Source organism: Apus apus, chromosome 10, assembly GCF_020740795.1.
Source record: "Apus apus isolate bApuApu2 chromosome 10, bApuApu2.pri.cur, whole genome shotgun sequence".
Lineage (NCBI taxonomy): Eukaryota > Metazoa > Chordata > Aves > Apodiformes > Apodidae > Apus > Apus apus.
This window is the reverse complement of record NC_067291.1, coordinates 972,015-985,037: the sequence shown is the minus strand read 5'-3', so window position 1 is coordinate 985,037 and position 13,023 is coordinate 972,015. Positions and strand designations below refer to the sequence as shown.

At 48.0% G+C, this 13,023-nt stretch overlaps 1 protein-coding gene across 1 annotated transcript in view; it reads left to right on the top strand.

The window, feature by feature from the left end:
- Nucleotides 1-13,023, top strand: part of MYO9A (myosin IXA) — a 188,534-nt gene that overhangs the window by 162,133 nt on the left and 13,378 nt on the right. The window contains 8 exon segments of the mRNA XM_051628736.1: nucleotides 117-1,769; nucleotides 2,979-3,057; nucleotides 4,011-4,223; nucleotides 9,578-9,690; nucleotides 10,081-10,238; nucleotides 10,727-10,950; nucleotides 11,846-11,962; nucleotides 12,539-12,727. Coding sequence (XP_051484696.1) covers nucleotides 117-1,769; nucleotides 2,979-3,057; nucleotides 4,011-4,223; nucleotides 9,578-9,690; nucleotides 10,081-10,238; nucleotides 10,727-10,950; nucleotides 11,846-11,962; nucleotides 12,539-12,727 — 2,746 coding nt within the window.

Here is a 13,023-nt window from a genome sequence, read left to right as displayed (position 1 = left end):
TGAGATGCTAATGGTGGTGAGGTGATGATGGTGGTGAGATGCCACAGGTGCATTGCCTTGAAGGGATGTAAGTGGGGCACAGGGGTACAATGTGTTGGTTTTCTGATTTCTTGCAGGTTTAGAGCTTTGAAAGAGCAGCGATTAAAAGAAAAACAGCTGGGGAATGGCCTGTCAGGTGGAGAAGAGGACAGACCAGAGGCAGATGATGCTTTGCAAATTACAGGCTCGGACCCATCTAAGTGGGAAGATGGTTCATTTGAGGAGCGAGTGAGAGCTATAGAGGAACATAAATCACTGATGGAGAACAACCGGGTGAATCACATGGACCCACAGGACACTTCTGCAAATCTGTTGTACAAAAGGCACGAGAGAGCCAGTAGCCAGAGCGGGATGGACACCGAAGAGGAGGTTGTTGTGAGAGAGAGACCCAAGTCACTGGAGGATCTCAACCAAAAAAAAGTGTTTCGTGCAAAAAGAGAAAGCCGGAGGATGCGTGAACTGGAACAGGCAAAATTTAGCTTGGAGCTGCTGAAGGTCCGGTCCACTGGTGGGCTGTCACCTTCAGAAGAGCGGCGGTGGTCCACTGAGATTGTGTCTGAGGCACTTCATTCCCCTCAGGGAACCCCGGAGAGTGAAAGCTCTCAAGGGAGCTTTGAGATGTTAAGCTGTGAAGATACCCCAGGTAATAAACTCGTTTCTGTGGTTTTCAACGAGCAAGATGCGCAGTTGTTTCCCACCGACTCTTGGCCTCGCAGCCCCCAGGCTCATCTGCAGGAGAAGTCCTTCTGCACAGCAGATGTGAACAGCAATTTACCTGCTTGCAGAAGGATGCAGCCAGACTTGGAGCTACCTGATAACCCCACCACGAAGGAGCGCCTGGTCAGCAACCCCCAGGATGGTATCTACAAGTTGCAGCCGAGAGAAACCTTCCTTGCCAGCAACCTACCTACTTTCTATGTTCCACCACAAGATGATGTGAAGGTGAAGCTGATGGAGAACAACCTGAGGAACAAAGCAGTGGAAAGAGAGGAGAGGACAGTTACATTCTCTGAGGTCAGGAAGGACTCTGAGCAAGACAAGGGCAGAGCTGTAGAAGGGGAGGAAGAGGAGAAATCCTCTACCAAGAGGGAGGAACATGGGACAGTGGCTGCGACACAGGCCCATTCTCCAGACTCTGTCATCAAGAGACTGGAAAAGCTCAATGTGGAGAAGGAGGAACGACAAAAGCAGCTTCAGCTGCAAAATGAGAGGGAGATGATGGAACAGATCCGTCAGCAGAAGGAAATTCTGGAGAGACAACGCAAAGCCTTCGAGCAGCAAGGGAGGGTGGAGGCTCTGCAGAGGGCTGAGCAGAGCAGAATGAAGGACTCCTCCCTCAAACCAACGAAAAAAGCAGACAGCAGGCCTCAGTCTGTCCTCATTCTGCACCCCCAGAGCAGAGAGGAGCATGGCCCCACCACGGCTGGGACTCCAACCTCAACGGTGGACATTAAAGGTCTCACTGTTGGGAGCAGGGGAAGCTCTCCAGCCCACAGTGCCCCTAAAGATAGACCTGTAAGCATGTTCCTGGAGCGAAGAGAAGGTCAGTCAGGATCGATGCTGGAACCCCGTTGCCATTCCAGACCAGCTCTGGACCCCAAGGACCTCCCGGGCATCCACTTCTCAAGGACCGAGCGCCTCCGGCAGCCCCGAATGCCCAACCAGGCCACTGAGGAGACAAGGGCAAGCACTATGTTCTTCGTGCCAAAAGACAATCCCTTCAGCCTCCAGTGAGTAAAGATGATGTGCTTCCTCCATAGGCTTCCTCTGTGGGCTTTCTCCATGGGCTTTCTTTCTTCTTGGGCTTTTTGTTCTGCTAGAGATTATTTTCTAACAAATGGTCCAGAATATTGTTAGAGAGGTTGTGGAGTCTCCATCTCTGGAGACATTCCAAACCCCTCTGGACGTGTTCTTGTGTGATCTACTGTAGGTGATCCTGCTCTAGCAGGGGGGGTTGGACTAAACGATCTTCAGAGGTCCCTTCCAACCCTGACTGACCACTTTGTGAGACTGTACAAAACTGCTGGCAAAATGAGTTTCTTGGTCTTCTCACAACAAGTGGGCAGAGATCAGAGGAAAAGGAAAGAGAACTGGAAGTAGGATTTCTTGGTCTCTTATGTGGTAGCCAGTACGTAATGAGATAATCATGGACATGAACAGATGAAGGAAGTCAGCAGAAAGAGGTTGAACACTTTTCTTTTACCTGTGATAAACCATGATAGGAGTTTGGTTCTCAAGGTAAAAGATGAAGAAAAAGTGTTTAGGATTTTGGGATTATTAGAGTAGAAATGAGCAGATAAGGCAGAAAAAAAATTGGAATTTTTTCTTGTTTTCTGTAGAATTAAGGCAGCCAGCAAAGCCACTTGGACCATCTTACCAGGTGTGTGGGAATGGTGAGGGTTTTATTTGGAAGTGATGGCAGAGAGAGTGAGCTGAGCCAAAAGCAGCTGAAGTGGGTGTATTTTTAATGCTATGGTAGATGCAAAACAAGGATGCTCTCCTTCCAAACCAGTTCATAGGAAAATCTGCAGGACATCCTGGAGAACTGGTTTGAAATTGAGTATTTGAGAATGTTCTTCCCCCAAAAAAAAAAAATCTGTTTCTTCTCCTGGTTCATGGACAGAACAAGCAACAGGAAAAAAAAATAAAAATTCCAGTATTTTACTTTTTATTCTGCAACAAAGCAATCATGTTTGAGAATCCAGAAGTGAAAAGGTACCACCCGTATCCACCGTGATGGGTGGAGTTGGCAGGCAGAACTTCATATCTTCTTGTCCTTTGGTATTAACTCAAATCCTGAAGAATTTGCAGCAATTCCCAAACCTTGTGACCTCAGACTTGCAATTTGGTCTGGATTGTTTGGGCTGTGCACTCCTGGGCTGGAATAGTGGGAAGGCTTTTAGAAGATGAAACATCTCTGTGCTGTTGTGTTCCAGCAGGGAAGCAAATCAGCAGTGCCTCTCCAAGAGTGAACTAGCCAGGAAGCCATTTAAGATGCCGGGGTCTGGCAGAGGAGAGGTAAGTTGTGGTTTCCTTATTTTCTCTTTTGATTTAACAAGGGGAAAAAAAAAACACCTTTATTCTGCCTCAAAATCTTCGAAGAAGTAAAGTGTAAAGCACATGGGCTGTTAGACAGAGGGAAGGGGGATGTGATGGTGAGGCAACCTTCATTCCTTCTCTTTCACGTCCAGAGAAGGACAACAGAGCTGGTGAAGAATCTGGAGCACAAGTCTGCTGAGGAGCAGCTGAGGGTGCTGGGGGTGTTCAGCCTGGCGAGAAGGTGGCTGAGGGGAGACCTTCTGGCTCTGCAACTGCCTGAGAGGAGGCTGGAGTCAGGGGGGGCCGGTCTGTTCTCCCAAGTTACAAATGATAGAAGTGAGGAAATGGCCTCAAGTTGCACCAGGGAGGTTTACGTTGGATAGTAGGGAAAGTGTCTTCATCAGAAGCCTTGTCAGGCCCTGACCCAGGCTGCCCAGGGCAGTGGTGGAGACCCCATCCCTGGAGGGGGTTCAAAGCCATGTAGATGTGGTGCTGAGGGACATGGGGCAGTGGTGGCCTTGGCAGGGCTGGGTTAATGGTTGGACTTGATGATCTTAAGGTTTTTTTCCAACCAAAACGATTCCATGATTCTAAGAAAAAAAGGCCTTGTAATATTAATTCATAGCATAAAAAGGACCTCATGGTCCTGATGGCAAACACTGTCCAACTCAGTCTTGTCTTGGTTTGGTTTAATGTGCAGTTGAGTAACACCCATGATTGTGTATTTTCACCCTGCCATCTTGTTTTTTTGTTTCTCCTGGTCCTTGTTTGTTTTTATTTACACTAGATACAGCACCGTGTCCCTTCCGTCACTCTTAAGGCCATACTTGAGCTGGGCTTGTGAGGCCAAAAATCTGTAGAACCTCCTTTTCATTTGAAAAACCTTTATTTATTTTTTGTTGTTGTTGTTGTTTTATCATTTGGTCAAGCAGGTTCCCAGACCGACCCACAAAAAGAAAGCCCGCATGGCGCGGACGCGCTCCGATTTCTTGACTAGAGGCACTTGTGCTGATGGGGAGGGGGATACGGAGGAAGATGATTACGATGACAATTTTGAGTTCCTTCTGTCCTCTGACCAACCTCCTCACCCCGAGGCGGTGCCTGCAGCCCGGCTGGGCCAGGCCTGGTACAGTGACTCCGAAATGGTAATTTTGGCGGGGGAAATGAAAGGAGGGAGCAAGCGGAGCTGCGGGAGCCTCTGTCTGCTAACCTTAGCTGCACTGATCCCTCCTCTCCTTCTTCTCCCACTTCCAAGGATGCTGTAGATGGGTGAACTTGGCAAACACAGCAGAAAGGGATGTGAAATGGGAAAACTGGAACAAGTTGCCCAGGGAAGTTGTGGAAGCCTCATTCCTAGAGTGTTGAAGGGCAGGTTAGATGGCGCTTGGAGCAGCCTGGGCTGGTGGGAGGTGTCCCTGCCCATGCAGGAGGTTTGGATCCAGATGATCCTTAAGGTCCCTTCCAACCCAAACCATTCTATGACTCTATGATTTCATGGGGATGTTTTCTGGCTGGATTCCTATCAGCTACAGTTTCTGTAGCTATCTTAGAGCACTGAGGTTTGTCTTGCATGGCGACCTGGGTTCTTTTTGGTTTTAACCTTGATAGCCATGTCCCTTTAGGATCCTTCTGCTCTGAAAATTATCTACACCCATCCATAGAAAAGGTCAAAGCAAACATTGTCCAAAAAAGCAACAGCCAACAAAGAAAAATGAAAAAGATCTTTTGCCTCCAATTGCTTTTGATTTTGTATCCTTAGCCACAGTATCCAATGATTATTCAACTATTGGAAAAAGAAAGTAAAAACATGTAAATTGGGCAATAAAAACATAGTGAGAGTGAAACAGTGAGTTTTAAAGAAAATAAACCCAACCACCTTAGTGGTGTTTTCAAGCCCAGGAAGTGGTGTCCTTTGACAGGTCCATGGGCAGCTCCGTGCTACGTGAGCCTGGGCTGCAGAGCATTTGCCTCTTGGGTTTAATCTCCTGTCTGGATAAGCTGCTTTTAGAAAATCACAAACTGAGAGGTTTCAGGAGTGGGAGAGGCCAACAGCTTCCCTCCCACTCCTTTTTTTTTCCTGAGGTGGTGGAGTTGTTCTCATAGAAACATGGATAAACACCAGGGATGGTCTCCTGCCGTAAGGGCCCAGGGGTGTTGGGTAGAGTTGCCTTGCTCTGCTGCTCCAGCTACAGTCCTGGACGTGGAGCTGAGTTTCAAACCAAACCAAAGCATAAAAAAACCAAAGGCAGTGATTTATTTTCTGTCATGGTGTTGCCTTGGGTCAAGCAAATGTCTCGTGTGATCCTAAAATCAGCTTTTCCAGGAAAGGCAGATGGCCAAGCAGCTTTCATTATAAAGGAAAAAAAATTCCCAGGATAATTTCCACATGGGAAGGGGGCAGAGATTTATAAATTCCATGTGTTTTTAAGGTTGCTCTTAATAAATTTCTAGAGGTTTTGAGCCAGGAGTACTCAAAACCTGAGTGAAGGACATGGCTCTATGAACTGAGCTTCCTTGCACATCTCCCTGCTCGTAGATGAGGAAAGGGAGAATTTTATGGAGTAAATGCATCCAGTTCTGGAGCCCCTCTTACAAGAAAGATATGGACATGCAGGAATGTGTCCAGAGAAGGACCATGAGGATGATCAGAGGGCTGGAGCACATCTCCTATGAAGACAGACTGAGAGAGTTGGGGTCTGGAGAATAGAAGGCTCCGAGGAGACATTATTGTGGCCTTCCAGTATCTTAAAGTATCCTACAAGAGAGCTGGTGAGGGACTTTTTAGGATGTTGGGTAGTGGTAGGACTAGGGAGAATGGATCAAAACTAGAGGTGAGTAAATTCAGATTAGACGTTAGGAAGAAGTTCTTCACCATGAGGGTGGTGAGACCCTGGCCCAGGTTGCCCAGAGAGGTGGTGGAGGCCCCATCCCTGGAAGTGCTCAAGGGCAGGTTTGATGGGGCTTGGAGCATCCTGGTCTAGTGGGAGGTGTCTCTGCCCATGCAGAGGGGTCGGATCTTGATGATCTTTAAGGTCCCTTCCAACCCTAACAATGCTATGATTAAAGGGTAGTATTTCCCAGAGCCTGGCGAAAGGCCGGGGTGGGGGGCTGTGCCGTGCCCGGGGTGCTGTGCTGGGTTCCTGAAGGCAGCCCTCTTACAAAGCTTTAGGGTTTTTTAGCTGCAGAAACCTTTCTGGCTGGGACGTGAAGGGTGTTTGGCAAGTTCCATCCTTGGGAGGGACCTGGCTCATCCCACTCTTGGGCTGCTCCCTGGGACTCTGCTCACCTGGTTTAGCAGCTCTCACCGCATGCGAGTAGCAGTAGGTGCCACCTGTCTCTTGTCTATCCTGTGTCCCTCTCCTCCTCTGCTCTCTGTCACTAGCTCTGACTGGTGCTCAGCACTTTCACCCCTCACATGGTTCAGTTCTGCTACCCATGAAGTCAAGTGCGCAGCCCTACCCCACGTCTCTGTGTCCTGACATGTACAGTGTTTCCATCTGTGTTCTGCATTGCAGGTTTGGGACCAGCCTCTTGGCTTGTGCTTTTTCTGGGTTAGGATCACCAAAAGTAGGAAAATTTAGGGACTGCTTATTTGTATCTAACCGCAGAGCCCGGGTGGGTGTTGCAGATGGTGGAGCAGCCAATGGTAGAGCAATACTGGTGCATGTTGGTTTGGGTACAAGCTCAAGTAGATGGATGTCTATGTAGACACATTTGTTGTGCCTCATGATATTCCCATGGAGCCCAGTCAAGCAGCTGCCACGCGTGAGCTGATTTTTCATCCAGCTCCTGCCCCTGGCTACGACTTTCAAAAAAGGCCTCTTTTGATGTGCTGCTCAGTGGCCAAGGGCTGCTGGATAGACACGTGTGTGGATTACGTGTGACCTTGTGAAGCTGAGCATGTGGTGGCTCGCCAACTGCACTGGGCTGTTTTGCCCATGGTTTTCTTCACCTTTAAGGCATGAGTTATCTATCCCCAGCTGGTAAGTAGAGGTCCACCAGAGACAGATGCTCCTGACCTAAGTCTGTGGATCCCAACACAGCAAAGATCAAGAGCATCTTCAGCCAGAGCTGAAACCCAAGGTGCACCAGTATAGCAGGTGGCTGCTGAAGGTACAGTTGACTCCAAGGTGCCTTTAAGGCAGTTTAAGTTTCCTGACAAGACCAAGACCTTAAAAGGTTGCTTCATTTTCTTGGCTGGTGAATAGCTGAGGATTAACATACCTTGTGGATAGACAAGTAGAAGTGGGAGGAATAGCTCCTGGCTGTGGTCAGCACACATTAATACCCCTTCTGGTTTGCACCTAAGCTCAGATAGCTTTGCTGCAGCAGATAAATGGAAAGCCTTGCTTAGAGAAACCACACCAGAAATACCTTCTGAATACATCCTCCTTCAGCAGAGGCTCTTAGAGAGGGATCTGGATAATGAAGCAGTCATTTAGCTCCAACTTCCATCCTAAAGCCATGAATAGCCAAACATCAGTGCAGGTATCTGCCACCAGCTGATCCCAGGCACGCCTGAGGAGCCAGCAGTGAAAGAAGATCTCTTGTCCAAAGCCATGCAGAGGGAGCCTTGCACTTCAGGAAGCTCTTCAATGCAGCACGTAGCACTGCTGCCTGCTGAGACAAGGCCCTTGGCCATAGTTATCTCTTTCTAGCACCGGTGAGTGAAATTCAGGTTGCTCTTGCAGTGGAAAAAGATTTGGTCTCCTCTTCATCCAGGGGAGAACTTCAGACCTACAGCTATTGCCATTTGCCCACACGTGGTGCTTTGTGGTGTTCCCTGACCAGGGATTTTTCTGGTGCAAAGTCTAATCGTGGCATCTAAGAAGGTTTCCCATCCAGCTGAGGACCTTCCCCTTCGAGCTTCCTGTCCCTGAAACAGAAGGACCTCATGCCAAAAATGCCTTTTAGTCCTTACTTTCAAAAGCTGGAGAGGTTGCCGTGGGAGCAGAGGGAATGCTGAACAAGTGTGGATCAAGAAGTGGGGCAGAGAAGAGGTGGTAGAGAATCCTTCTGCCATTTTTGTCCAAAAATGACATTACAGATGTGTGTGACTCAAAGTCTTCTACATTAGCCAGGGGTTTCACTTGCTCTGCTCTACTCCAAAATCTGTACATTGAATTTGCTCACACAGTAGATACAACATAAATTTTAAAAAGAAAGTGTACGTGGTGTCCTATAGAGGACTCTTTAAATGGCTTTGAACTAGGAAAAAAATTAGTAAATGCCCCCACAAAATACCTTTTCTTTTAAGAAAAAACAAAGCACTGAAAGTGATGAAAAGGTTGAAATCACTCAAGAACAGAGCTATATATCATGGGGACAAATATTTTAACAGGTCATTTTTAACAGCAAATAGTGAGGTTGTGCTGGATGGAAATCACTTTCATGGGTTTTCCAGGGTTATTTTTGCCAGTATCTGTCCACAGTTTCTGGGTGATCATCACCTAAACGTGAGACCGACAGGAGCAGCAAACAAACCCTTGGGTGGTTTAGGCAGTTTTTTAAATTTCCCATTGGCGATTTTGCCTGATGTGCTGCCATCTCCTGGCTGGTAGAGAGGTTAGTCCATGGGTGAAAAATAAAGCATCGAAGGGTAAATAAGACCAATGTGACTCCCCTGCAGCCCATATTTTACATAATTTTAGTTGACATGTTTTAATAGAAGAAAAAGAAATTATTAAAACCACAGTGTTCTCAGCTGAAACATTTGGGTGATGGGAAAGTTACAAGAGATATTTGACCATCATCTCCCTAATCCCTTCATACCACCTGGTTCCCTGTTTTCCTCTTGGCCAAAGTCTCTCCTCCAGGAGTCCAACTTGGAAATCACAGCTGCAATTGGAAAAAATAAATAGTTACTTTTTTAAAAATACAGGAAGACCATTGCTGGGCTATTTCATGGAATCTCATTAGGTTGAATCACTGCAAATTCATCTTGGCCTTAAAAATTTTCCCAGGGCATTTTAAATGGTGGTGAAAGCAAAAATCCTTTGTATTAAAGCTGCAAAATCTTTGATTTCTAAAGGGTTCGTTTGGACATGTCCTTGCCACAAAGAATTTGGTCTTTTCTGAAAAGTCCTCAGCATGAGTTGGAGGATGAAGCTCTGCTGGGACAGATCCATGTGGCCAAAGGTTCCTTTGGTGCTAGGAACACCACAAATCACTTTGTCGTGTCTCACGTGGCTCTTCTGGAATGGAGAGCTGGGCTGGCAGACCAAGATGAGGTGTTGAATGACTTTTGTCATTGGCTCCAGGAGAAAGAAGGTTGGACCTCAGTGTAGAGTTGGAGCAAGAGAAATGCCTTTCTTTTTCAGGTGTTTTTAACATATTTCTGTAGTTGTAGCTGGTTTGACAGGACTCTAGGTTTTCAGCTGCAGGCAGATAGAAAGACATAACAGAGGAAATACCTACTTTTTGCTAGGAAAAAGAAAGTGACTCAGCTGTTTTCCCAAGAGTCTCACTTGTTAATGCGTTGCGCTTGGAATCGTTGCAGACAGCGCAGCGCTTCGCCTCGGGGGACGGCCAGACAAAACTGCACAAAACCATGTCCCAGGGGGAGATCGGGAACCTGGTGGCCACACAGAAGAGCCTGGCTCCAGATGGGAGGTAGGAAAGATGGGTGGAGGTGAGAGATGAGTCCCTCCCGTGTCCTTGTTGCTCTCCTTGCTGAGCTACCCTGGCTCGTTTGGAGCTCCACCACGCCGAGGCAGCACATGAGTTACTCATCCCCCATGACCATGGATGTGCCCAATTAGAAGAGGCATCCTGCTCATATCACAATAAAATTTTGATGATGCAGGCAAGACATGCCATCCCAAGCCACCCAATTGCATGCATGAAACTCATTTCATGCCTTTCTGGAGGGAGTGTGGCCTGGTTTCCCTGGTAGAAGTTGTGTGGATTTATTTCTTAAACACCATGAAGGTCCAGGGTAGTTTGGGGTAGAAAGACATTTCCCTAGTCAAGGTGGTTCCTCTTTCCATGACTTATTTCCAGGCCACAGCGAGCCAAGATGAGGTTCTGGGGGAAGGGAAAGCAGGGAGAGAAGAAGACCCCACGAGAGAAGCTTGCTACCCAGTCTGAGCTGCTGGAGCTGTACGCGGAGCATGAAGCCCCCAGCAGGGAGGTGATTCCTGGCTTGCAGCTTGGAGAAGGTAAGGCTGGACACTACAACCATGTGTGGCCTGATGTCTTGGGGCTTGGGTAAAGGTGCAGAAGGGAGGAAGGTTGGTTTATCTAGAGGATTCAGGTATCTGTGAGTGGGAGACTCATCTGCAATGGTGTGATCCAGCTGAGGCTGCTGTGGGAAAATGTGTTGGGAAGCTGCACGGATTTAATGTCCTGGTTCAGGTACCTTGAATTCATCAAGAGCATCAATCTGAAACGGTGGCAAGTAGGTTAGAGATCCAAAAAGGATCTTAAGGAGTTCCATGTTGCTCATCCTCCTGGCAGCCTTCTGGACACAGGCAAATGTTTCCCATCTTGACAGAGGAAATAACCAAAGGAGAAATGACATTTAATCTTCCTACAAGTACCACGCAGTGCTCTTCCTCTCCACAGGTTTATTCCAAAGCCCATCTCCCTGTTCTCATGGCAAACTTGTTCTTCAATCCCTTTCCCTCTTTTTAATTCTCACCTGCAGAGTTGGGTCCTCACCACCTGACCCCTCCACGAAGCCCTGAGCTGTCTGGTATCTACCGGCGGGAGTTTAAGGAGAACAAGGAGCCTTCTCCCAAAGTGAAGCGCAAGCGCAGTGTCAAGATCAGCAACGTGGCTCTGGAGCCCGTGCAGTGGCAGAACGACTCCCTGCAGATCATAACCAGCGCCAGCGACCTGAAGAGCATGGATGAGTTTCTCCTGAAAAAGGTAACTCCTGTCCTTGATGCCCCAGCTGAATCATCAGAGAGCTCAAAGAGCAGATGGAGGCTAGAAAGCCATATGTGTCCTGGGGGCTGCAGTAGCAATGCTAATAATTCCTCTAAGGGTGGGCAACATGCATCAGGGCAGGCTTGGGAGGAGAGGTGGACATGCTGTGCGTGCACCACGTGCTCGATCTGCACAGGCACAACAGCTTTGGTGCTTCCCTTGCTTTGAGTTGGCCCTGGTGGCACCAAAAATGGGTGATGCAAGAGAGCAGGAGTTGAAGGCTGCAGGGCAGCTTGTGTTTCTGAGTTGGTGTGCAGGAGAAACCACCTCATAGTCACTAGTAACATGGTCTACCCTTGGTGGAGCAGCTGCTCATTAGTGATGCTTCAGCTCCTGGAGCGAGTCCAGAGGAGGCCATGAAGATAATCAGAGGGCTGGAGCACCTCTCCTATGACAATAGGCTGAGAGAGTTGGGGGTGTTCAGCCAGGAGCAGAGAGGGCTCTGGGGAGACCTTATAGCAGCCTTCCAGTGCCTGAAGGGGCTCCAGGAAAGCTGGGGAGGGACTTGGACAAGGTCAAGGAGTGAGAGGACAAGGGGGATGGATTAAAACTGGAAGAGGGAGATTGAGGTGAGACATGAGGAGGAAATTCTTGAGTGTGAGGGTGGTGAGACCCTGGCCCAGGTTGCCCAGGGAAGCTGTGGAAACCCCATCCCTGGAAGTGTTCAAGGGCTCTGAGCCACCTGGTCTGGTGGGAGGTGTCCCTGCCCATGCAGGGGGTTTGAATCTAGATGATCTTTAAGGTCCATTCCAACCCAAACCATTCTGTGATTCTATGATCTCACTTCTGCTGCAGCAAAACTCACACAGGCTCATAAACCCCTTTGGTTTCTCAGATGAATGAACTGGACAATGAGGACAGCAAGAAGGACACCCTGGTGGATGTTGTGTTCAAGAAAGCACTGAAGGAATTCCGACAAAACATCTTCAGCTTTTACTCCTCAGCATTGGCAGTAAGTGTCCTGGTCTGCATACCCCAAAGGAGGGATGTTCTTCCTTTGTGTGAAGCCCCATGAGCTATAAATTTGGACTCAAATCTTCTTTCTTGGGTGGAGATTTCTGGTCTCCTTGTTACAGTTTGCTCCCAGCCAAATGGGAGATGACAGTAAGTCAATAAATTACTATTTCCCTCCCAAAGTTCCAGAAACCTTTGTGTGAGTTGGTGAGTTGTGGACATCTGAGCAATGTGGAGCTCTGCTCTTCTGCCGCTTCTGAATCTGAGCAGCCATTGCTGTGGCTTAGTCATCACAGTGATCACAAAAGTGATTTGATTGCCCAAATTGTACAAAAAAGTTCCTTCTTAGACTTGGACTGGTATTTAATGTCCTCTTGCTCTGTGCACCAAGAAGCCACCCTGCCAAAGGTCACGAACCAACTATTAGATTATTTTTTTTTTCCTTATTTTAATCATACTTGGACTTTCCCTGAGTGTTTGGAAGCTGCTCAAGCTGAAATGATTGTCTGGAGCAGAACGGGCAGCCCGGGCTGTGTAAAAATCCCTTTTCTTGTTGCTTCTGTTTCTTTAAAAGATGGATGATGGGAAGAGCATCCGCTACAAGGACCTGTACGCCTTATTCGAGCAGATTCTGGAGAAGACCATGAGGCTTGAGCAGAGGGACTGGAGTGAATCTCCAGTTAAAGTTTGGGTCAATACCTTCAAAGTCTTCCTGGATGAATATATGATCGAATACAAACCCCTGGACTACACTGCTGTGAAGGTAGGTGGCACTTTTCTTGAGCCCCTTGAAGATTTTGGATTTGTCTTTCCTTGGGTTGTGCTCTCTGTAGGCACCTCTGTTGTCTTGTCCTCTGCATGAAGCTGAGATGGGCAATGTAGACCAGCAGGCAAGGCATGAGTCGTTGGTTGTGTTTCACGGGGCTCAGCACACCCCAGTTCAGCTAATCCCAACTCTGAGATGGAGATGGAGACAGTTGTCCAGGGGTTTTCTGAGAACAGGATGATCCTTGGGAAAGTCTTCGGAAGTGACTTCTCCTCACTGAAGGATGGCACTGG